Here is a 26460-nt window from a genome sequence, read left to right on the forward strand (position 1 = left end):
AATATTGATGTGCATTTAATCTGTGGGTGTTTTCCTATAATAATTAAAATAAATCTTATGCAGCACAGGACAAATATAAGCTTTACGTATAAGCAGAGATAATACTGACCTTGTTCTGTCATTGATCCAAAGAGACCAGGTTCTGTTGGCTTTTTAAAGGAGGGGTTTGGAGTAATTTTTGGGGGTGCTCTGGTTGTAACCATCTCTGTCTTTTTGGCAAGAGTAGCCAGAGTGCCAACCTCAATCTACACAGAGAGGAGACAAAGGAAACCAAAATCATGTCATCAATTTACAATATCTCATAAAATGCAGTTAATAAATAGCGATCAATAAGATCAAAATGTTAAGCCGAAATGCATATGTGAAACCTGACACTTTTTTAACCCCTTAAGGACACATGACGTGTGTGACACGTCATGATTCCCTTTTATTCCAGAAGCTTGGTCCTTAAGGGGTTAAAGCAATTGCTGTTAAAATATCTATAATCTGCTGAATGTTTACATTTTTTATATATATTGTAAAAAAAAAAGAAAAATAACAAAAAGTGTAGCTATATAAAATAAATAAAACATTTTGTTTTGCACATTATACTACAAATTTTTATCTATCTTCTGTCTCGTTCATTAATTTCTGTCACAATTTTCTACTTCCTAGTTTAAGATTATCCATAAAACCTGAAACTGTGGGGAATTGGCCTGGTAACTGAAAATTATAGGCCACAATATTGAACTAAAGATTCTCTAATTCCAGTTCCTCTTACATTTCCGGCTGTTATTTTGGCTGAAAATGTGCAATTCGCTAAATGCTACAGCAGGAAATGGCTTCTTTTCCCAGCAGGAAGTATCAACAAAGGTGGCAGACAGAAACCAAAGAAAATATGAGGCAAAAGTGTTCAAGCATGCAGTTAGTACAAGGTGAAACAATGTGGTTATTCCCAATCATTTTGGCAGAAATATTCTTTTTTGTTGAGAATGTAGTTCTTGCTGCTGTTCAAGTTGTTTAAATTTTAGTGCCCCCAAAATGGTGACTATTACTGACATGCAAAAACAACTGCAATATTGGCAGGCCTAGCGGGTATGTAATATCAGTCGCTATTAAAATGCTAATGCCAAAATTAGGTTATTATATACTTTGGATAAAAAACTTAGGAAGTGAGAGAACTTTGTTAATGAAAAATGCGGAGCATTTTTAAAATAGGGTATTTATTCAATAATAAGAGCAAAAAGTCAGTGAGCAAACGTTTAACCACTCACCCCTTTCACCCTGACAAGAACAAAGCTTTCCTATGCTTCTAGTCTGTAGCTTAAGCGACAGACCTTCAGTGTGGGAGAGAAATAGTGATGTCCCAAACTGTTCGCTGGCGAATAGTTCCTGGCGAACATCGCTTGTTCACGTTCGCCACGGATGGCGAACACATGCACTGTTCGGTCCGCCCCCTATTCGTCATCATAGAGTAAACTTTGACCCTGTGCCTCACAGTCACCAGACACATTCCAGTCAATCAGCAGCAGACCCTCCCACCTCCTGGACAGCATCCATTTTACATTCATTGTGAAGCTGCATTCTTAGTGAGAGGAGGGACAGTGTAGCTGCTGCTGATTTGATAGGGAAATTGATAGCCAGGCTAGTGTATTCAGTGTCCACTACAGTCCTGAAGGGCTCATCTGATCTCTGCTGTAAGGACAGCACCCCAAAAAGCCCTTTTTAGGGCTAGAACATCAGTCTGCTTTTTTTTTTCTGTGTAATGTAATTGCAGTTGCCTGCCTGCCAGCCTGTGTGTAAGGCTCACAGCATATACTGTGCCCACTTGCCCAGTGCCACAACTCACTCACTGGTGTCACAATAGCTTGCATTTAAAAAAACCAAAACTTTTTTGACTGTAATATCATAGCAGTCAGTTTCCTTCACTAGTGTGCGTTTCAGGGCCTGCCCAGTGCTACCACTCACTCACTGGTGTCGCAATAGCTTGCATTTAAAAAAAACCAAAACTTTTTTGACTGTAATATAATAGCAGTCAGTTTTCTTCACTAGTGTGCGTTTCAGGGCCTGCCCAGTGCCACCACTCACTCACTAGTGTCACAATAGCTTGCATTTAAAAAAAAACAAAAACTTTTTTGACTGTAATATAATAGCAGTCAGTTTCCTTCACGCATGTGCGTTTCGGGGCCTGCCAGGGCACAGTGTCACACCAGTGCAACTCATATCTGGTGTAACAGTAGAGTACATTTAAAAAAAAAAATTTTTTTGACTGTAATAGATTGAATAGCAGTTAGTTGTCTGCCAGCGTGTGTGTCTGGCTCACAGCGTATACTGTGACCACTTGCCCAGTGCCACCACTCATATCTGGTGTCACAATAGCTTGCATTTAAAAAAAAAAACTTTTTGGACTGTAATATAATAGCAGTCAGTTTCCTTCACACGTGTGCGTTTCAGGGCCTGCCAGGGCACAGTTTCACACCAGTGCAACTCATATCTGGTGTAACAGTAGTGTACATTTTTTTAAAAAAATACAATTTTGACTGTAATAGATTGAATAGCAGTTAGTTGTCTGCCAGCGTGTGTGTCAGGCTCACAGCGTATACTGTGCCCACTTGCCCAGTGCCACCACTCATATCTGGTGTCACAAAAGCTTGCATTTAAAAAAAACTAAACTTTTTGGACTGTAATATAATAGCATTCAGTTTCCTTCACGAGTGTGCATTTCAGGGCCTGCCCAATGCCACCACTCACTCATATCTGGTGTCCCAATAGCTTGCATTTAAAAAAAAACTAAACTTTTTGGACTGTAATATAATAGCAGTCAGTTTTCTTCACGAGTGTGCGTTTCAGGGCCTGCCAGGGCACAGTGTCACACCAGTGCCACTCATATCTGTTGTCACAGTAGCTTGCACAAATAGTACCACTAATCGAAAAAAAAAATGACAGGCAGAGGCAGGCCACCCCGCAGGGGCCGTCGTGGTCATGGTGCTGTGATTCCCTTTGGCCCTAGAAAAATGCCCAGTGTTTAGAGGCCACGTACCCTGAACTTGAAAAGTTCTGAGGACATAGTTGACTGGCTAACACAGGACACCCAATCTTCTACAGCTTCCGCTTGGAACCTTGACGCACCATCCTCCTCCAGCTTAGCTTCGGGCACCTCTCAAGTTACCACTCGCCCACTTGCCGCCACCACCAACACTAGCACCACAGCCGCTTCACTTAAACATAGAAACATAGAATGTGACGGCAGATAAGAACCATTCGGCCCATCTAGTCTGCCCAATTTTCTAAATACTTTCATTAGTCTCTGGCCTTATCTTATAGTTAGGATAGCCTTATGCCTATCCCACGCATGCTTAAACTCCTTTACTGTGTTAATCTCTGCCACTTAAGCTGGAAGGCTATTCCATGCATCCACTACCCTCTCAGTAAAGTAATACTTCCTGGTATTATTTTATTTTTATTTTTTTTAATTCTTTATTTTTATTGTGCAGAAAGATTCACAAACAGCACGTTCTGCCATAACAGCTAGGGCGTGTAGAGTGTCGACAATATTGTACATTGGTTCAGCAGTGAAAAAACATTGCACATTTTATATATAAACGAGTAACATATAGTAGTATCCTATTTTGTGTTTGTAGAAATAATAATAAATCGTTAAACTCCGCTGATAACTGTAGCAGAAGACTGCGCAGTTGGTTTAAGAGACGTGGCCCGCTTAAAATAAAGATTTGCCTGCTATGTGGCCCGTTTAGGTTTCATGGGATTAGGTCCCCGGCCATAGGTCTCCTTATGTTCTGCTAGTACGTTAACACATTAGCTGGAGCATAATAAGCATAGGAGGAGCATACATATTGGTAAGGCCAGTATTATTAGGTACGTTAAGCAGTGGTATCAGTATAATACCCTATCTCCTGGAGTGCATGGTCAGGAAACATACAATTCTAGTATATGAGAGCTTACATGTGAGGAGGCATTAAGAGAGAACATGCGCAATTTTTGTAGATTATAATGGCAAGCGCAGAGCCCTGTCTAGCTGTGACTAGTGGTATGCACTTGTGGGCGACTAAAAGCCTTCAAGATAGTGTGACATTTAGCAAAAAAACATAACAAGAAATCGCAAAGAAAAGAAAAAGGAACAACGTTGTGCTGAATAACGCTTAGCGCCTAGCGTGATCTCGTTTGGCTAGATAAGATTTTGATCTCAAAGATATCACTTGCCACTATTCCACCTTACAAAGAAAGGAAAAGCAAAATGGCAGTGTCACCGGCAAACCAACTTAGAATCACAGTGCTTGTAAGTATGTCCGTGACCAGAGTCTCTGAGTGAGTGCTTTAGGTTTCTGTTTGTCCACATAATAATAATAATGAAATTGAATTACATAAAAATGGCTGGCATGTAACTTATGTAACTTATGCATGTAACATACGATAACTGGGTTATCTACTTAGAGTAACTACGCTACGTTAGAACAGATTTCTTTAACAGGAGCTAGGTAGGGTAAAGTGAGATTAGAAACTGCTGGGGTCTTCCAAAACAACAGGAAACAGCTCAAATACGCAGGCTGAGTTATCCTGTCGCTTTCAAGGCTGTGTAGGTCGAGTTCAGTTTAGCCCACACCATCTCGGCAGAGGATAGGTGAGAGCCCCAAAGTCCCCAATAAGGCCCCAAACCTTGTAACTTGGTCCGTAGTACCATCCGTTTTCATCCTGTTTGGTACAGCTCGGACTTTGTCGTCCTCGTCCTTTCTTTTATGACCCCAGAGTTTGCTGTCTCTGTGGCGGGGGACGGCCATTATGGTGCCTGATGGAGTATGCAGCCGTGCGGTCGCCTGTGTTGCCGGGAGATTCAGCAACATGGTTGAGGGAGGTGCAGAGTCCGCGTGGGGTAATCGGAGAAGGCCTGGAGTGCTTTGCTGGAGTCTCTTTGTTGTTGCCGATTCTCGTCGCTGGGTTAAGTGAGGGGCCCGGAGGGTCCCCTTTGCTTGCCAGGGTTGTGAGTTGATCCGTTTCCCCACCTTGCCAGGGAGATGCAGGTATATGAACCCCTGCCGCCTTCTGGTATCCGCTTTTTTGGGCTGTGCGTTCTGCCTCCGCCCTTGCCGGTTTGGGTTAGTATCGCCCTCTTGCTGAGTTTGCCGTTGTGCTTGCGCCGCTGTTTTCCCTTGTCTAACAGCCTGTGGGGTACCTCTGTGCGGGGTCTGGAGAGTCTCTTCTGGCTCTGGGCCCTTCATGTGGGCTTCCAGGGACTCCCAGAAAGCAGTGAAGATTCTGTTTAGCCGCAACTCAGTTTCCCACCATGCGTTAGCTGTGTTGGCGGTGTGGGAGGCTTCCGCCATCTTGGAGGTCGTAGGGACAGTAGCTTTTGGGCTCCAAGGAGCCGGTTCTAGCCCATTGCTTTGCCAGGGAGACAGTTTGGGGTAGACCGGGATGACCCCCACCGGTCCAGAGGGGGGGGAACGAGGGCTCGCAGTCTGCTTTCCGGCGTGGCCTTGCTGCTGGGGAGCGGCCGTCTCCCCTGCGCCTGCCCCGCTTGTAGGCCTCATTGTGTGCTGTGCCCGTTTTGGCGCTTGAGAGGTACCGATCTCTGCACCTCGGTGTCCTCTCTCAGGTGGTAACTTCGGGTTCTCGTTTAAGTGCCTGTGTGGCGGTTGATTTTAAAGTTAAGTGCCCGGTTTAGCAGGAGCTGCCGAGATGAGCGTCTTCACAGCTCTGCGTTCAGGCCCCGCCCCCTTCCTGGTATTATTTTTAAACCTTTGTCCCTCTAATTTATGACTATGTCCTCTTGTTTTGGTAGTTTTTCTTCTTTTAAATATAGTCTCCTCCTTTACTGTGTTGATTCTCTTTATGTATTTAAATGTTTCTATCATATCCCCCCTGTCTCGTCTGTCACTTGATCTGTCAGAGGAGTTATTTACACATCAGTTGGAAGAAATGAGTGATGCGCAACCATTATTGCCAGAGGATGTAGATAACAGGGAGGCAGCATTACAGTCAGGCAGCATTTCAGTCAGGCAGCATTACACACGTACGGTGTGATGATGATGATGTTGTACCCGCTGCTGCTTCCTTTGCTGAGTTGTCAGATACAAGTGAAGCGGCTGATGATGACGATGCGTCCGTGGATGTGACGTGGGTGCCCGCTAGAAGAGAAGAAGAACAGGGGGAAAGTTCAAATGGGGAGACAGAGAGGAGGAGACGAGTTGGAAGCAGGGGGAGGTCGTCGCAAGGAGCTAGTGGCACAGTCAGACAGCATGCATCGGCACCCGGGGTCAGCCAGACAGCACGCCAATCAACGCATGCTGTTGCCACCACCAGAATGCCGTCATTGCAGAGCTCAGCAGTGTGGCATTTTTTTGTGTGTCTGCCTCTGACAACAGCGATGCCATCACATGTGTACAAGCAGCACACAAACTCAAAGCCGCCATCCTCCTCCTGGTCCAGCATCATCAACCACGTTAACCACTGCTGTCCTCCTTGCCCCCTCTCAACCATCCGCCACTCCGTCTCTCGCCTTGAGCAGTTCCCGCTCATTTGCCCACAGTCAAGTGTCTGTCAAGGACATGTTTGAGCGTAAGAAGCCAATGTCAGAAAGTCACCCCCTTGCCCGGCGTCTGACAGCTGGCTTGTCTGAACTATTAGCCCGCCAGCTTTTACCATACAAGCTGGTGGAGTCTGAGGCATTCAAAAAATTTGTAGCTATTGGGACACCGCAGTGGAAGGTACCCGGACGAAATTTTTTTGCACAAAAGGCAATCCCCAATCTGTACTCGATTGTGCAAAAGGAAGTAATGGCATGTCTGGCACACAGTGTTGGGGCAAGGGTCCATCTGACCACTGATACCTGGTCTGCAAAGCATGGTCAGGGCAGGTATATCACCTACACTGCGCATTTGGTAAACCTGCTGACGGCTGCCAAGCATGGAATGCGTGGCATTGCAGAGGAGTTGGTGACACCGCCACGACTTGCAGGCAGGCCTGCTGCCACCTCCTCTACTCCTCCTACTCCATCCTCTTCCATAACCTCTTCGGCTGAGTCCTCTTCTGCTGCTGCGTCTTGCTCCACATCAACGGCACCCCCCCAGCTCCCCAGGTACTGTTCCACATCCCGGATATGGCAGTGTCACGCCATCTTGGGGTTGACTTGCCTGAAAGCAGAGAGTCACACCGGACCAGCACTCCTGTCCGCCCTGAACGCACAGGTGGATCAGTGGCTGACTCCACACCAACTGGAGATTGGCAAAGTGGTTTGTGACAACGGAAGAAATTTGTAGGCGGCATTGCATTTGGGCAAGTTGACACATGTGCCGTGCATGGCACAAGTGTGTAATCTGATCGTACAACGCTTTGTGCATAAGTACCCAGGCTTACAGGACGTCCTTAAGCAGGCCAGGAAGGTGTGTGGCCATTTCAGGCGTTCCTACACGACCATGGCGCAGTTTTCCGATTTCCAGCGGCGAAACAACATGCCAGTGAGGTGCTTGATTTGCGACAGCCCGACACGTTGGAATTCAACACTCCTAATGTTCGACCGCCTGCTCCAACAAGAAAAAGCCGTTAACGAGTATTTGTATGACCGGGGTGCTAGGACAACCTCTGCGGAGCTGGGAATTTTTTTGCCACGTTACTGGACGCTCATGTGCAATGCCTGTAGGCTCATGTGTCCTTTTAAGGAGGTGACAAACCGAGTCAGTCGCACCGGAGGCACCATCAGCGACATCATACCATTTGTTTTCTTCCTGGAGCGTGCCCTGCGAAGAGTGCTGGATCAGGCCGTAGATGAGCGTGAAGAGGAAGAGTTGTAGTCACCATCACCACCAGAAACAGCCTTATCAGCATCGCTTGCTGGACCTGCGGCAATGCTGGAAGAGGATTGTGAGGAAGAGGAGTCAGAGGAGGAATGTGGCTTTGAGGAGGAGGAGGAAGACCAACCACAACAGGCATCCCAGGGTGCTCGTTGTCACCTATCTGGTACCCGTGGTGTTGTACATGGCTGGGGGGAAGAACATACCTTCAGAGAGATCACTGAGGACGAGGAACAGGACATGAGTAGCTCAGCATCAAACCTTGTGCAAATGGGGTCTTTCATGCTGTCGTGCCTGTTGAGGGACCCTCGTATAAAAAGACTGAAGGAGAACGACCTGTACTGGGTGTTCACGCTACTAGACCCCCGGTATAAGCAGAAAGTGCCTGAAATTTTACCGAATTACGGCAAGTCGGAAAGGATGCAGTTCCAAAATCAATTAAAAAGCTTTACACAGCGTATAAGGGTGATGTCACAGCACAACGGGAATCTAACAGGGGAAGAGGTGAAAGTAATCCTCCTCCTCCCACAACCACGCCGGCAAGGACAGGACGCTTTACAGACGTGTTGTTGATGGAGGACATGCAGAGCTTTTTAAGTCCTACGCATCGCCACAGCCCTTCGGGGTCCACCCTCAGAGAACGACTCGACCGACAGGTAGCAGACTACCTCGCCTTAACTGCAGATATCGACACTCTGAGGAGCGATGAACCCCTTGACTACTGGGTGTGCAGGCTTGACCTGTGGCCTGAGCTATCCCAATTTGCGATAGAACTTCTGGCCTGCCCCGCTTCAAGTGTCCTGTCAGAAAGGACCTTCAGTGCAGCAGGAGGTATTGTCACTGAGAAGAGAAGTCGCCTAGGTCAAAAAAGTCTAGATTACCTCACCTTTATTAAGATGAATGAGGGATGGATCCCGAAGGAACTGACAGTGGGCGATACATTCGTCTAAAAAAGGCTTGATGAGGGGGACTACACTTAAAGTGTCGCTGTCGCTGTTACCTGCCCGCCGCGTCATATTTAAATCCCTAGCTCACCCCAATACCTTGCCCTGTCGTGGTTTCCTGTTCCTGGTTTCCTGAGAGTGCTTTATCATTGTGAATCTGATTTCCTGGTATCCTGATCTTGGCTTTTCCCTGGTTATTCTGAATTCTGGTTTCCCTGACTTGGCTTGTGTAAACGGTATTGTGTATTTTCTGGCTTCCTTGACCTCGGCTTTCCCTTTGACCATTCTCTGTCTCTAGCGTATTAGTCCGGCCATTCTAAGGTCCGGTCTACGCTCTGTCCTTTTATTTTCCTTTTCTTGCCTTTGTATATGTTTACATAGTTTCTGCATGCTGAACCACACTAGTAGTCGTGACATTGGGATTAAACTGATAAGAATAGTACTACTTAACACACCACTCCTATCTGGTGGCACATTAGAAAGCACGCGCAGTGCCCCAAATTTGAAGTAGAGGGACCGACCAAGCATCTTTTTCCATCTCCCGGTTCCTAAAATCGATGCCTTATATACACGTCCCCTGATAGGGGACGTAACAGGGATTAAACTTATAAGAATAGTACTACTTAACACACCACTCCTATCTGGTGGCACATTAGATTGCACGCGCAGTGCCCCAAATTTGAAGTAGGAGGACCGACCAAGCATCTTTTTCCATTTCCCGGTTCCTAAAATCGATGCCTTATATACACGTCCCCTGATAGGGGACGTAACAGGGATTAAACTAATAGGAATAGTACACTTAACACACCTTATAATAACGCAGAGAGAGGCAACGCAGAGAGAGGAGTCCGAAGAAGAGGAGTCAGAGGAGGAAGGTGGCTTTGAGGAGGTGGAAGACCAAACACAGCAGGCGTCCCAGGGGGCTTGTTGTCACCTTTCGGGGACCCTTGGTGTTGAACGTGGCTGGGTGGAGGAAGAGAGACCTTCAATGACATCAGTGAGGACAAGGAACGGGACATGGCTAGCTTGGTATCCAACCTTGGGCAAATGGGGAGTTTACGGTTGTGCAAATGGACTGTTTGCGGTTGTTTGCGGTGCGTTAAACGGGGAGTTTTGTCTGTCACTGTGAAGCGGGCGTAACCCTTACACTACCTGATCGATACATCATCATACCTGATGTTTTAAAGCACGTTATTCCAAACAATTTAGGAATGTTAGGTGATTTATGCCCTTTATGGATTAAAACCAGACTCTGCATCAACTATGTAATTTTCCATGGGAGTTTTGCCATGGATCCCCCTCCGGCATGCCACAGTCCAGGTGTTAGTCCCCTTGAAACAACTTTTCCATCACTATTGTGGCCAGAAAGAGTCCCTGTGGGTTTTAAAATTTGCCTGCCTATTGAAGTCTATGGCGGTTCGCCCCGGTTCGCCCGTTCGCGAACATTTGCGGAAGTTCGCGTTCGCCGTTCACGAACCGAAAATTTTATGTTCGCAACATCACTAGAGAGAAACAGTGCCCTATCAGCTACAGTAAAGATAACAAGAAGAAGTTACACAGAAAGAATATTCCAAGCAGGTAAAAACTACTACAATGAAAAACATTTGAAAAAAGGGACCTACATCAGAGAGAAAAAAAATAATTAGATTTTTTGGGGAGGGAGTAGGGTTCTTGTCATTCTTTATTTTTGCTCCTTCCAGACTGTGAAGAAACCAACATACAGTTATCATGGAATAAACCATAAAAGCATACAAAATTGAAGACAAGTATATATTTGGGTGGTGGGTTTTCAATTAAAAGAAAAATAACAGTTCTGACACTATACTCCTTGGGAATGAGACAGCAGTACGCTAAAGACACTCTCCTACAGGTTGCAATTAAAAGTATTTAGAGTGAAGAAAAAGAAACTGTAAAACAGTGACTCAAAAACCCATGCTAAAAGTATAAGCAAAGCTGTACGAATGCCTCAACATATACCAACAAAAGTATATATCCATGTAACGAGAGATGTATGAGGTAGAGAGGCCTCAAACCCTTATGTTCTCCCACCTCCGTTGATCCTCAATAGTAAGCACCTTACTAGTCCTCTACTTCTTGAATCATTAGTAACTTCTGTTCCAGCATGGCAATATGATTAGTATGCTCAACAGTGGTAACTTCACTATTACGTGGACGTTTGTAGAAGACTCCATTGATCTCTTCATAGAAATAGCCTATGTGGAAGCCTACGTGCAAATTGTATCCCAGAGATCTTTCAGTAAGAGCCTAAGGGTACCCTCTGTCACTGGAGAATTATTTCTCAACACAAGTGGAGGAAATTGGATTGAGGTTTGGGGGGGCTGGGATCTTCAACATCAAAGATCTTCTCACTGGGTGATCCATAGCCATGTCATGTTTCTGTGAGTTTCAGGGCCTCCAATATTTGCCATTTCATTCAGACTGTTCAGTTTAGAATGCTTACTTGCGTCCCATAGTTTGTGTAGATATCCTGTGATGGGTATATGCAAAGCAAATCCAGTCCAATCACCCCAAAAATAAGATAAAAGAGGTTCACAAGGCAGTTTGCTCCACCCATAATTTGCATTTTCTTATTCACCACCAGATTTTAGAATGCTTGTACAAATCAGAAACAACCTTTAAGAGAGAGGTGAGTGGCCAAATGGATCTCAGCTAGCACATGATGACACCTCAAGTGTCAATGTGAAGAGCAGGTTAACTTAACTTGGAAAGATTAAACTCGAGGAAGACTATTTACTCCATTAGCTGTGGTGATATTTGTGGGGACTGAGAATGTTCCCTGTAGGAGAAAACACTTGCTAGCTTTGTACAGTGGTGGGTGGAAATAATAGCTGTTGTGCAACCAGAAACAGAGCAGGCCTCACACTCAGAGGGTCAGTAAGAGTCAAAGCACATTCAGTCATGAAGCTTTGACAATTCCAGAGGCACTACTCTACTTCACTTGCTTGCTGCTTCATCCTCTCCCCTACACCGGTGGGCTAATACATTATCAGTAGAATCTGTTCAACCCTTGGGTCACAGGTTTGAATCCCAGCACGGTTGACTCAGCCCTTCATCCTTCGGAGGTAGATAAAATGAGTATTGGGGGCGTGGCCTACCAGCTAATGATGTAGGATGCAGTTCTTTGAGTCTCCGTGCTTTCGCCCACATTGCCCCTTCTATAAGCTCTCCAACCTCTAGCAATGGGAAAACCTAAGCGCACAATGACCCCTGGCCCCTCTGGCGATGGGCCCCATGGACAACTTCATCTGCAACCCGGATGGTCCCTGTCACACACGTCAGCTTGACAAAATGGCGCCGACCTCGCCGAACTCCGATAGCCTGACTCCCTACCAGGATCCGCAAGGAGTGTAACACTGGCTCAAATCTCTGCTGAGTTAGCAACCATCTCAGCAAGCATGCTCACAAAAGCGGACAAGCAAGCCCTATCGGAATTAAGAACAGTGATCCGGCAGTAAGTGCAAGAGGTCCACAAGAATCTCTCTGCCCTGGAGCACCGTGTGGAAGCAACAAGCATACCACTCTCAACTGATACAGCTATAGAGAGACAGGGATCAGTTCTGTTGGACCTCTGACGACAAATAGAGGTTTGGATAATAGCAGTAGGCGCAACAATATCAGAGGCGGATGGGGAAGACCTCTCGGAAGCTCTTACACACCTGTTCTCGCAGATCCTGGAAGAGGAGGCACCTGAAGAATACCATATTGAAAGGGCCTACAGAGCGCTCCATCCTCAGAGACGAGACGGCCTACCACGGGACTTCATATGTTGCCTGACTCCCTACCGGGATCTACGCCCTGAGACCCCTGACCCTCATGCTCCAAGAGAAGATTCCAGAGGGCCACCCTTACCAACACCCCAGTCCGGAGAAGTCGTACCAGCACCACAGCTGGCTGAGCGGAGCACCTCTTTGAGGAGACGAGGTGGACCCGAATAATCCTAAAGAATAAAGGCCTCCCACCCTGGCATGCGGGACTCCCTGTCACCGATAGGACCTCTGCCCGCGTTGTACGTTTCCCGCGGAGCGGTGTAGGCCTGGATGAAGATGGTATCTATAAGTACACCCCCCTGCCTGGTTGGCTGGCCCCGGGATCCTTGGTTTGGGGTACTCTCAATTAGCCACACCCTGCAGTTGGTGACCCTTGGATCACTAAGCTCACAACCTCTCTAAACAGCAACTCATGGCAAGACCTGGTCTCTACCCCGGTTACGTACGACCTATAGGGACTGTTGCCATGAAGGCCTTAGAGTGAACCTATTTGCAGCTACACTAGGGTGCGCTCAGGGTGGGCACACATGGACTGTTTGGGAGGGGACGTACGGGATTGGGATTGTCTATGGTCATGGTGGGTTATTGGGTGGGGAGTTGCTCCTTGAGGCCCACAGGGGTGGTGTGGCATGGTGTAACGGATCGCCTGGCACCCCGACTGGGTACCTCCATTGAAGGATGCTCCTAGCGCTTACAGAGGGCTCCAAGCGCTCCGCAGACACCACAACCACCGCAGACCCCACGAACCGCCACAGCTTGGTTGGGGTCTTGCCGTCTCCTTTCCACCCTGGACCTCCGACAAGGCTCCAGGTTCCAGTGGGTGATCCTCTCCTCCAAGAGAGTGAAGCAGGAGCAAGCTCTTAAAAGAGCTTAGAAGTGATTATCCAAGGGAGCAGGCAGAGCATAGCAATCCCTTGTAGTGATATAGCAATTCCCCCATTAAGAGACAGGACTCTAGATTGAGGGTGAAGAAGAACTGATGTTTAATGGCAGGTACTCTGCTTTTATGCAGTGCTCCCCTGCGAGGGAGACACCCACAGGCAATTAGGCATTAGCCAATCAAATATCGGTTACATCCCACATATTCCCTCCCCTCTGCTTGGGAGATAATTGAGTTTCTTACTGTATCTACTCAATTATCTCCAAGCTAAAACTTATAATTTTTTATAACTCCAAAACTATACATTCAATCTTCATAAAAAACACATATTAATAATCAGCATACTTTACTTACAAACATGTAAACATGAATCTTCGAATGGGACTTAGTCTCCAGCCGCAGTGACGAAGAAGGTACAGGTCAGCGGTGTTCGTGCATTTGGGTAGCCGCAAACAGTTCCATAGATTTGGCTGCACACCGCGTTCGAATAAGTTAAAATGGTCGCCTCCACGTGTTCGTTTGTCGAATGGCGGCCACTTCGACACTTCAACGACTTCGGCACTTCGACTGCATTCGAAGTGCCAGTTTAAAAGTTGTAACACTGCTCCCACGTATTTAAAGGGCCAGGAACACCATACAAAAATCCATTGTGCCCAAATACAGTTCTAAAAGGGCAATACATCCCAGGGCCATAGTCGCAGGGCAGGAGGCTGGCAAACAGGCCCCTCCAAAAACCAGTGGCGAGGTTACTTTCGCCACATATCTCCCCTTTGAGGGGAAGACTAACCAGGCACCTGACCTTCTGTCGGTCAGTGCCTATGTTAGTCGATTCACCAACCCACAATAAACCAGTGCCAGAGCAGCCTCCCCCCAACAACAAAGTGTAAGAGCAAGTGTAAGAGTGTAAGAGCAGCCCACGCACAACAAACAGTTACTGTACCTGGGTAATTCGCTGTGGGGACTTAAGGGGCAGAGGCCAGTGGCGCTCTGCCCTGATGCCAGCTCTTCTGCTGGGATAGCCTGCAGGACATCCGGCTCTGGACATGGGACAAAGATAGGGCAGAGGCCGACTGCACTCTGCCCAGCTGCCAGCTCTTCTGCTGGGGTGCTGGGAACATAGTCCAGCTCAGTAGCCAGGGGAACATGGGAGTCAGTGGGGGTTAACATCTCCTCTGTTAACCCTGGGGCCAAGTTAGGAGTTAGCTGGGGAGGGGAATTCATACTTACCCCCTCCTCCTGGTGTCCCTGTGAGGGTAGTTGGGGATCTGGACAGGCTGTCCAGCATCCCTGTAGGTCAAGCACAGAGACCACGGTCCCATCTGCGCCGTCTTGGAGATTGGTGTCTCTCCTTGTTAGGGTAAGCTGCCGCTGGGGAGAGAGGGTGCTGTTCGAATAAGTTAGAATAAGTTAGAATGGCCGCCACTTCGACGACTTTGATGATTTCAGCACTTCGACTGCATTCGAAGTGCCAGTTTGAAAGTTGTAACACTGCTCCCACGTATTTAAAGGGCCAGGAACACCATACAAAAATCCATTGTGCCCAAATACAGTTCTAAAAGGGCAATACATCCCAGGGCCATAGTCGCAAGGCAGGAGGCTGGCAAACACGCCCCTCCAAAAACCAGTGGCAAGGTTACTTTCGCCACACATGGGCCCTGATGTTAGTTGGTCGTGGCGCTACCTACCCGGTGCGACCCAGAGCTGACTTGCTTGTGCACTGTGCGGCAGGGTGCCTCCCTACCCTTGGGGGCCCCTTGGTCCCATAACCCAATGGCGTGGGACGTGTCACGCATACCCCTTAATTAGGCTAACTAGACTGGCCCGAGCTCCCCTGCACCCTCGGACACTCCTAGCGCACACTGACCCGGGCTCCCCCCTCCTCCCCCTGAGCGACAAAGTGAGATCTGAGAACACTCTGACATCATGTAGAAGCCAGTTAGCTCATAGATGGGAGATGTACAGCCAGCCCTTCCATCCTATCCTGCGAAAGGCTACCGACATAGCAAGCTGCAGTAATCCCTCCTACACCTACACCACCCTGTTGGCTGGCCCCGAGATCCTGGGTTTGGGGTACTCTCAATCAGCCGCACCCTGCAGTGGGTGACCCACACCTGCTCACGGCGTCAACATCCCTCATACCTACGCTCTGGAAGAGGGCAGGGGCACCAACCTTCCAGCAATGGGAAGACAGGGTGAGGGAGATACACTCTATGGAGTCGTTGACCGCAGCCCTCCACGGCCGCTTGGATGCCTGTACTAGAACCTGGACCCCATGGCTGTTGTACATGGCCACCAACGTAATGGGCACTTAATCTGCCCCCTCCCCTCTTACCCCCAATCCCCACCCCTTTTTTGTCTCTTTTCTTTCTCTCTTTTTCCCTCTCCTCTCTCTCGCACTTGATGCAATCCCAGGCTTTTTCTTCCCTCAGCCCAACCCCGACGGATGTCCTACCCATAGGCGTGTGCAGCCTATTGCATTAGGGTGTGCACCCTAAAGCACAAACACACACGCCGCGTATATATGTGTGTGTATGTATGTATATATATATATATATACCCACACATATATATATATATATATACATATATACACACACACAAACACACACACATATATATATATATATATATATATACACTGCTGTGTGTGTGTGAGGGTGCTGTTAGTGTGTGTGTCTGTGCTGCCATGCCTGATCCCTAGTGTGAGTGAACTCTAGCCTGCAGGCAACGCTCCGACCTCGCGAGAGGAACCCAGCGAAACTGCTGGCTAGAGGAGTTGCAAGGGGTGGCATTGTGTGTATGCATATCGGTGTTGTGCACATGTGTGTATTGGTGTGGTAATAATAAGGGGTGTAGTGTGTGTTTAGGGGAGTTGTGTGTGCATAAGGGTACAGTTAGTGCACAGGAGGTGTATATCGGCATAGTATGAATGCAGTGGTAGGGTGTTTATAGGGGTATAGAATGTGTAGTGCTTTTGTATGTGTGTATGCAGGTGGTGTAATACGTGTGTTTATAGGGAATATAGAGTGTGTGTAGTGATTGAGTGCAGTGTATAGGGGTATAGAGTGTGTGTGAGTGCAGAGGGTGTAGTGTGTGTATATAGGGGTATAGTGTGTAGTGTGTATATAGTGTGTGTAGGTGCAGGTGGTGTAGTGTGTATGTATAGGGGGTATAGTGTGTAGGTGCAGGGGGTGTAATGTGTATAGGGGGTATAGTGGGTATAGGGGTATAGGGGGTATAGTGTGTAGGTGTAGGGGTATAGTGTGTAGGTATAGGGAGTATAGTGTGTAGGTGCAGGGGGTGTATAGTGTGTGGGTGCAGGGGGTATAGTGTGTGGGTGCAGGGGGTGTATAGTATGTAGGTGCAGGGGGTGTATAGTGTGTAGGTGCAGGGAGTATAGTGTGTGGGTGCAGGGGGTGTATAGTGTGTAGGTGCAGGGGGTATAGTGTGTGGGTGCAGGGGGTGTATAGTGTGTAGGTGCAGGGGGTATAGTGTGTGGGTGCAGGGGGTGTATAGTGTGTAGGTGCAGGGGGTATAGTGTGTGGGTGCAGGGGGTGTATAGTGTGTAGGTGCAGGGGGTATAGTGTGTAGGTGCAGGGGGTATAGTGTGTGGGTGCAGGGGGTGTATAGTGTGTAGGTGCAGGGGGTATATAGTGTGTAGGTGCAGGGGTGTATAGTGTGTAGGTGCAGGGGGTATAGTGTGTGGGTGCAGGGGGTGTATAGTGTGTGTGGTGTGTAGGTGTAGGGTGTATATTGGGTATAGTTTATTACTAAAGAAGGGCTGGATAGTGTTAAATAATAAATTTTGATTGTTTCATTATTTAAAATAAAATAACCCTACACATTTACTCCCCTTTCCCCTTGTTACCTTATTATTTTGCAGGGGGGATAGGGAGCATGCTGCTGATCATCCCTGGTGATCCAGTGGGCTGGTGATGTGGTCTGTACCTCCGCAGGGTACAGACCATACCTTCCTCTCGCGAGAGTTGGAGTTTCAGAGCATTGCCGTGGGTTACACCCGGCACACCCCGTGCGCACGCCTATGGTCCTACCCCGTGACTTACTCCCTCCCCAGAGATAGATGAGTGTAGACAATCACCACTCGACTGACTCCTGCAACCTCTGATGACCCACAGGGATGCATCACTGACTTAGAAACCAGCGGCCTATGTGTATAAGCACAATACCCTAATGTAACTCTGTCAGAAGCAATGTGCGCCCACTGTCTCTTGCATATTATTTTTCCGGTTCGAAATGTTTTGGACTCACTTCTTTAGAAATGCGAAGTCGATTTGATACTTGCACTCCCGTGTTGCACAGTGTGAAGCACTGGCGTGGAAATGCTGAAAGCTCACCACAGAAATGCATTAATTCATCGCATTTCTATGAGGAAATTCTGATTGGTGCAGAGCTGTGTTTTGCTGCACGTGCTAAATAGCCTTCCAATGCTTTCCTATGGGAAAATATTGGATGGGCTGAGATAATCAAGATTGATGATCTCAGTCATGGAGGTGGGGTCAGTTGTGGCGAGACCGGCGCGGCGTGGGAGAAAAGGTAAGTAAAATAGCCTTTTCACTGTATAACGAGTATTCCTGACACAATAGCGTTCTTTTAACATATAACTGATCAAAGCAGAGTTTTACTTGTCCTAGGGAATTCAAGGATTTTACAATTATCATGACGGAAAGTCATGATTTTATTAAAGACACGGAGGCGAGTATTATGCTGCACTCTTTCTTTATTTCCCTCAGCAGCAAAGAAACATTATTGGAAAAAAAAAACATTAAAACAGGTCTGCCTTCCAACAGGCAATGTCCGCCTAGCAACATGATCATCCAATCAGCGCCATCCTTTCCCTATAGCTGGCTGAGTGTTGATGACCATTTCCTCTTTCTTTCTTGCGACTCCCGAAGAAACTCAAACTCGGAACAGGAAACCAGAGTAAACCAAACGATTCGTAACAAAGCACGTGATTCCAAGAGGTCTTTTAGCCAGGTCACGCTAAAGAAACAAGAGAAATATGGTAATTTCTTGAAAATTATGGGTTGTCCGCATATATATAGGTCTAAATGTCTGCAAGAACAGTGATAACTTTTCATATCAGTAATAAGAGGCAACTACCAACCTGAGGACAACAATGGCAATAAAGTCCCATCATTATATAGTGCTCTAGAGCGATGTAGATATGTGATATCATCCCTACCGTCAAGTTGAACTTACCTTGGAAATCTTTTCTCTGAAAACTTACCTCGTCCCACCACTGAGCCGTCCGAGGGTGGGTGGGTGGGATAATACTCGCCTCCGTGTCTTTAATAAAATCATGACTTTCCGTCATGATAATTGTAAAATCCTTGAATTTTATTAAAGACCCGGAGGCTCCTATTATGCTATTTCAAAGCTGTGATATCACGGCTTCTGCGAAATGCTGGATTGGTTTGAAATAGAAATTACGGAAAGTAGATTCTGCGGACCAATCAGCCGCCTTCAGTATATCTTCCAAGCGACAACCCACCATGGAGGCTTTGGAGGCCATGGCACCGCGAACTGAATGAGGAGAGAATATGGAGGTATCAATACCTGCCAAGGACATGAGCCATTTGACCCAGCGGGCCAAGGTAGGAGAGGATACCGGAGCGTGTGGTTTACGGAAGGAGATGAAGAGTTGGGGGTTCGACTCAATCCGGAGGGATGCAGTACGAGCTTCGTACGCCCTAAGACATGCTACTGGGCAGAGGAGTGGTGTCGCGGGGAACGCTGGATACAGGACCGATCTGGAGGACGATTTCGTCCTTCGTGAGATGTCAAAGACGACTCCTTCTGGGGTGAAGGATCGGGCATTGACATCGAGAGCTCGAACGTCTGACACTCTCTTGCATGAGACTAGACATAACAGCATAACTAGTTTAGCTGAGATTTGTTTTAAGGATAGAGACTCGTTGTCTGGCCACCTAGTCAGGAAAGTTAGTACCAGGGAGACGTCCCATAGGGAGGAATAGCGAGGTAAGGGTGGCCTTGCGAAGCGGATGCCTCTTAGGAGGCGACATACTAAGGGATGTCGTCCTATTGGAACCCCGTCAATGCCGGTATGGCCGGCTGAGATAGCTGATCGGTAGAGGTTTACCGTTCTGTATGCTTTCCCGTTATCATAGAGGGAGGTCAAGAATTGCAGGACAGTTGTCACAGGAGTTGATAGGGGATCCACACCCCGTGCCACGCACCAACCATCCCATGTGCGCCAAGCAGACTTGTAAGACTGTCTCGTGCCGGGTGCCCATGCGCCCTCGAGAAGTCGTAGAGTCGATTGCGAAACTCCCTCGATTGACCAGGGTCCCCGGAAATCAGCCATGCCATGAGGCGGAGGAGGCCCTGAAGTATCAGGGGGTGGGGATTCCCTTCGGGGTCCCGGAGGAGAGATTGGGTGTCCGGGAGGAGACGTGGAGGGTCTATGGCCATCTCCAGCAGAGGAGGAAACCAAGGTTGTGCCGGCCATAGGGGGGTTATTAGAACCATGTCGCCCAAGTGGCGCCGTAGGTGGAGGAGGCAACGAGGGATAAGGGCAAATGGAGGGAATGCATAGTTCCTGGTTGTTGACCAGTCTTGTGAGAATGCATTCGTAGCCGCTGCCGTGGGGTCTGGCCTCCAACTGAAGAAGGTCGGAAGTTGGGCGTTCAAGCGAGAGGCAAATAAGTCTATTGCCAGAGGACCCCACAGATCCCAAATGCGTTGGAAGATTTGGGGATCGAGGTGCCAGTCGCTGGAGTCCCGCAGGTGACGGGAGTACCAATCTGCCGTAGTGTTGCATGACCCTGGCAAATATTCCGCCTTGACTGTCATGTTGTGTTGCGGACAGAACTGCCAAAAATCTCGAGCCAAATTCGCTAGAACTTTGGATCTTGTGCCACCGAGGTGGTTGATATAACGGACAGCCGATATGTTGTCCATCTTCAGTAGGATTGAACACTGGGACAGTGTCGGGGAGAGGCTGCGAATCGCAAAGGATCCTGCTAGGAGTTCCAAGCAATTTATGTGGAGCCTGGATTCCGCTTCTGACCAGCGTCCGCCTGTGGAGGTATCTCCGCAGCGTGCGCCCCAACCGTAAGAACTCGCGTCCGATTCGATGACTATATCTGGGGCTGAGCCGAAGATGGCTCTGCCGTTCCACGCCTCCATGTGTAGGAGCCACCATTGGAGTTCTTTCTTCGCTTCCGCGTCTAGAGTCAGAGTATCCTCGTATGAGGCACCGCCTCTGAGGTGTGACGCTTGTAAGCGTTGTAGGGCTCTGTAATGAAGGGGGCCCGGAAATATGGCCTGTATGGAGGCCGCTAGAAGCCCAATCACTCTGGCCAGGTGTTTGAGCGATATTTGAGGAAAGGTAAGCACACGTCTTATCTCTTTCTTGATATTTCTCATCTTGGAGGTTGGTAAATGCAATGTTTGCGTTTCTGAGTCCACCAAGAGTCCTAGGAACTCTATTTGTTGAGTGGGGGCCAGGATGGACTTTTCCCCAATTGATTATGAAGCCCAAATTCTGTAGCAAGGTTGTGGTCCAACCGAGGTGAGTATGGAGTAATGGTATTGACTGGGATAGCAGCAGGATGTCGTCTAAGTATATGATTAGACGAATCCCCCGACTGCGTAGGAGCGCGATAACGGGCTTCATGAGCTTGGTGAAACACCAAGGTGCGGAAGAGAGACCGAAGGGAAGGCAGCGGAACCGCCATTTTCTTCCCTGCCATATGAATTGCAGGAAGTTTTGGTGTGCTTGCGCAATGGGTACTGTAAGATAAGCGTCTCTTAGGTCGAGTTTGACCATCCAGTCCGCTGGTTGGAGCAAGTCCCGTAGGCAATGGATGCCTTCCATCTTGAAGTGATGGTAGGCTACGTAGGTGTTTAAATGTTTGAGGTTGATAACTGGGCGGGATCCGCCCCCTTTTTTGGGAACAATGAATAAATTGCTCACAAATCCCGGGGTATGCATGGGGATTTCTTGGATAGCACCCTTGAGTGCCAAGTCTTGAATTTCCTCGGAAACGAGGGTCGTGTCTATTTGGGAAAAAGCAATCTCCCTGGGTGGGGAGAGCTGAGTGGGCAGGGATACAAAATCTATGAGATATCCTTGGACTGCCCTGAGAATCCAAACATCTGATGTAATTAGGGCCCATACATGGGAAAAATGTGTGAGTCTGCCCCCTATCAATAGATGTGAAGAAAATTGAGAAGGGTAGCTTACCGTAAGGACGTCTTCCGGAAGGAGCGCCTCGTGCACCTCTCGACAACCAAGGTCTACCTCGTTGGGGGAAGAAGGTTGGAGCGGGCCTCTGGTCGTGGAAGGGGGTTCTCCCCATATAGGAGCCTCGGTTCGGGCGCGAACCTCTACTGAGTCTGCCGGACAGACGGCCCCTTGCTCTGCCGGCCCCACCAAAAACCTTTGGGTGGAATACCCTTTTTAGATTAGTTTGTGCCTTGTCCAAGGCTGTGAATGTCTGGACATAAGAGCCCAGGTCTTTTACAAAAGATTCTCCAAAAAGATACCCTTTTGCTTGGGCTCCTGGCTCAGTAATGGCCATATTTACCAGTTTGGGTTCTATTTTAATTAGGATAGATTTCCTGCGCTCAGTAGCCAGGGCCGTATTGGCATTGCCTATAAGGCATATCACTCTTTGAATCCAACCTCTAATAGTGAGGCGATCTAAGGCTTCGTCGCGCGCCAAGGATTCCTCTACGGCTTCGAAAATTTTGGTTGCCGGACCCAAAATATCCAAGACTTTATCTTGACAATTATAGAGGGAGAAGTCTAGACCTTTCTTAGGTTTCCAATTGGTTTTACTTAGAAATTGTATGATTTTAGGGTCCACCTGGGGTGTCTTACAGACTTCGTCTGGTACGGTGGGACGTGGGCATTCGGCCCTTAGTTTGTTACGTGTTGCCTTGTCTAAAGGCTTACGGGCTCGAGATGCGATGTATTGCGCCACATGCTCAGCCGGTGACCATTCCGCAGAGCGGGGGTGCCGTAAATCGTCGGGTTCGAATAACGGTTCACCCTGTGGGTCAAGTATTCTACCCTCTTTGTGTATCTCAGAACTGGGCATGCCAGTGGTAGCCATTTTAGTGGAGGGATCATGCTCCTTATCCATATCGTACTCCGACTCTAAGTCGGATAAGTCATTAGACTGATCTGAGTCTAGGGTGGGTGCACTCTCCTCATCTGAACTGAGCTCTGACTCAGTATTATCAGGCTGGGTTTTAGCCCACTTCCAGTGTCTAGCCGTTTTTGCCCGGCTAGAGGCTCTCTTGCGCGGTGGTTCAATATTCGCGCCATCCATGACAGGTGTTATACTGTCCATCATTAGTTTGGAGGAGTGCTTAACTTTTGCCAGGGCTTTGCGGCCGAGGCGTGGGGGTTGAGAAACAGGTGGTATCGCGACTGACATAGCAGGCGGAGGGACCATGAGTTGGGCCTGTAGTAATGCTTGGGTAAAAGATTTGGAGATAGAAGAGGACATAATGTCCATGGCAGATGCCAAGGCTTTGGATACAGAATTGGAAACAGTAGTATCCATGATGGCCTGGATTTCCTCAGATGCTGGGAAATCCACCTCATCCCCAGGAGTTACAGGGGGAATACCCAAGACAGTGTGAGGGTTAGTTTGTGCCCCTGAGGGGCCAGGCAAGTCATTAGAGGACTGCATATTGCTAGCAAAGAACAGGCAAATAGATATAGCAGAGTATTAGAAGTGGTATTGGCAGGTTAAGTAACCCAGCAAAGGACTTAGAACAATATATCTAGCAATAGGTAGATGAATAGTACTCACTGAGATTAATAATGAAATTTTTTGGGAGCAGGTAGAAAGGGGGGACCGTCCGCCACAACTCTGGACACCAACTCCGATTCAGGGGACGGAGTGGGCGTGTCACAGACGAAAAGAGCGCGAAAGCGCCGTTTAAAATGGCCGCCGGTGAAAATTCCGGCTGAATTGAGGGTTAAATAGTGCTAAACGTTAGCCGCGAGGCGGCAGAAGAATATGTGCTCAGTTAGTGCCCGGCGGTTGCGGCTGTTTACCGCGCTCGGTTAACGAAATTCCGAGCGCGGACACAGCAGCCGAGTCACAAGATGGCCGCCGGAGGCGTCCCTGACGGGATGCGCACGCGCGGCTGACTCAGACAATGCCGGGATCCGCGGTTCACAGAAAAAACCTCCCTAGGATTTTGAATCCTAGGGAGTAACAAATGACCAAGAAAAAACTGGTGAATAGCGAAAAGGACTGTCAAGTTAAAGTAGTATGTGCCTATCACAGCACATTTCAATAAAGCACCACAATTAAAGGAACATGAATAAATATGTAAAAATAAAACTTTTTTCATGTATACTATCGATCAATATGAGAAGCATTCAATATACACAATTAGTATGCAATCATAAAACAAATACAAAATTCCCACAGCCAGAAGCTGAGAGAGTTGTACTTATCTGAGGGAAAGCAGCAAAGAAAGAGGAAATGGTCATCAACACTCAGCCAGCTATAGGGAAAGGATGGCGCTGATTGGATGATCATGTTGCTAGGCGGACATTGCCTGTTGGAAGGCAGACCTGTTTTAATGTTTTTTTTTTCCAATAATGTTTCTTTGCTGCTGAGGGAAATAAAGAAAGAGTGCAGCATAATAGGAGCCTCCGGGTCTTTAATAAAATTATGATTACAGCAGTGTGTCACCAGATTCCAGGGTTTATATTTGCAATACAATGACAAGGCTGATAAGGGCAGGACATTGTCTTCAGGTCAACAAAGTGATGTTGCTAAATATTAACCACTGAAGTATTGAGTTACTACTTTTACCAGTACTAGGTGCATGTAGAGGTGTTGAGTTAACCTGCACTTCTGTCAAAGCACGTTCACCTTTACTGGCATCACAAGCTTCTAACTTCATAAATCTTATTTTGCCAAATGTGTTACTTATACTATCACTCCCCCCTGCTGTTGATTCTCTACCTTTCTGTCTTCCCCTCCCCCAAGATCTGTTATTTTTCTCTGTTTCTGACACCCGCCCCCTCTGTTTTGCTATCTCCTGTCTGTGGATGTCTGTTTCATCTCTCTCCTGTCTCTCCTGCCTTAATTTCTATTTCTGTCATCTCTTTTTGCTCTTCAGCTGTCTCATTTACCCATCTATTTATCTCTACTCTCTTTCCGTTTATCTTTGTGTTTCATTTCACTTCCATTGATGCTTTAATGCAGCGTGTCTCATAAAGATACACTCTCACACAATATACTCCTTTTTGCATTTACCTGTCGCCTTTTTTTACACGGTATAATTTTCTGTTCCATCATCAGCTGTTTATGTCTCTTCTGTTATATCACGCACACTACCCACTTTACATGCTCACTCCATTTTCCTCCTATAACATTCCATCATCAGCTGTTTATGTCTCTTCTGTTATATCACGCACACTACACACTTTACATGCTCACTCCATTTTCCTCCTATAACACCCTAATCTATCCTTTATAATAAGAATTCTCTCCATTTACAAACTTGTTTTCACAAATTACCAGTGTCCTTTAATGTCCCTTTTTATTCTATAGCTTTTGGATGGAATGACTCTTCACCTCCTTGTTTCTCTCAGTCGAGCCGAGACTTATGCCCATCTAATAAACATAGTGGGTTAAAGAGACAGCTATTGGCCCCTTAGAATAGTTGAGCCCTCAACAACAATAATACATGTTCTTCTACATTTTTACATTCTCCTATAGCACTCTAATTACCCATAAACCTGAGTACACCGTCACCCACCTTTCTCTCATTTTATCTTTCCTAGCATACCTTTATTTTCCGGTATTTAAAAAAAAAAAAAATGTTAAACTCGCTATTCTTCCTCAATGTACACATACAAACTAATTTATTCCAAAGCAGTCTTTGTTCCCACATTCATACACCTTTGCTCTTACTTAGATCTACATATGTAACACAATTTTTTATATCTTGCAACAATCTGACTTATTTCAAGTTTATAGAATCTTTATGAAATACTCATTATGGCTGTACTTTCGTGCGAGAGTACAGCAGTGATGTTGGCTCCTAGCACTGAAGCGGCAGGGGTTGAAGAGGAGGTGCATGACAAAGATGGTAAGTAATTTCACCTTAACCTGCCCCCCCTGGCCACCGGGCTCCCAGCGGTGATGTCACTGTTGGGGGATTTGTAAATTCGGCAAACTCCCCAGACGGCGGCAATGCTGTTTTAAGATGCCTTTTTAGATCCTCTGTAAGAATGCAGTCGGAATAGATGTGAAATCTTTTATTGAGTGCTGATATTTGATTTCTTGGTATAGAGACCCAAATGACAGTCAGTGCTATAGGTTGCCCTCCAGTTTCCTGTATAATTAATTACCTTGCCTCTGAGTTGCCAATATTCATTAGTATTGAAGAGCAAGCCTATTTGAATTTGTTTTTTTCCTCGTAGTGTTACATTCCAGAAGACAGTGTGCTTTATAGATAGCTGGCAATAATAACCTAGAAGTTGAACCTAGAAAGCTTTAGGTTAGCAAAGTTGATCCATTACCTAGAATGTAAGCACGTTTGAGCAGTGCCCTCAAGTACTTTTATTTGTGTTCGTCCAACTTGTTGCAACTACTTGTTTGTTAATCCGTGTTTTGTACAGTGCTGAAGAATTTGTTGGGGCTTTATAAATAATAACGATAATTAATCGAAGCCCTGCTTGTTTACTATTGGTCAGAACCTGATGCAAATCAAGGACATATAAATAGAGCGTAAGCACAACAAAACTAAATAAACCTATACCCCATATCATCTCCAAAACCAAGTCACTCTTTAAATACAATAATTTACTAGATTTATACTGTTTCTCTGAAATGGATTTTCTCTCTTATCTAATACCCCTCAGCGTTCTACTGTAACATACCCTAGCATCTAACCTCTAACTTTTCCCATTACAATCATATCCCCCTCCACCCCAGACAATACTCTGTCCCTTTTCTTCCAGTATCTCTATTATGTGCTTTTCCCATTCCCAAGATTCTTTTAGTCTCTGACAGACAGGTCTCTGCTCTCTTTGG

At 47.0% G+C, this 26460-nt stretch overlaps 1 protein-coding gene across 1 annotated transcript in view; it reads right to left on the reverse strand.

Annotated features, from left to right (window-relative positions):
* OPTC (opticin) overlaps positions 1 to 26460 on the reverse strand; it is a 79140-nt gene that overhangs the window by 25564 nt on the left and 27116 nt on the right. The window contains exon 3 of the mRNA XM_063444388.1: positions 110 to 245. Coding sequence (XP_063300458.1) covers positions 110 to 245 — 136 coding nt within the window. The remainder of the gene's footprint in view (positions 1 to 109; positions 246 to 26460) is intronic.

The sequence above is a fragment of the Pelobates fuscus genome, chromosome 1 (genome assembly GCF_036172605.1).
Source record: "Pelobates fuscus isolate aPelFus1 chromosome 1, aPelFus1.pri, whole genome shotgun sequence".
In the NCBI taxonomy this organism is placed as follows: domain Eukaryota; kingdom Metazoa; phylum Chordata; class Amphibia; order Anura; family Pelobatidae; genus Pelobates; species Pelobates fuscus.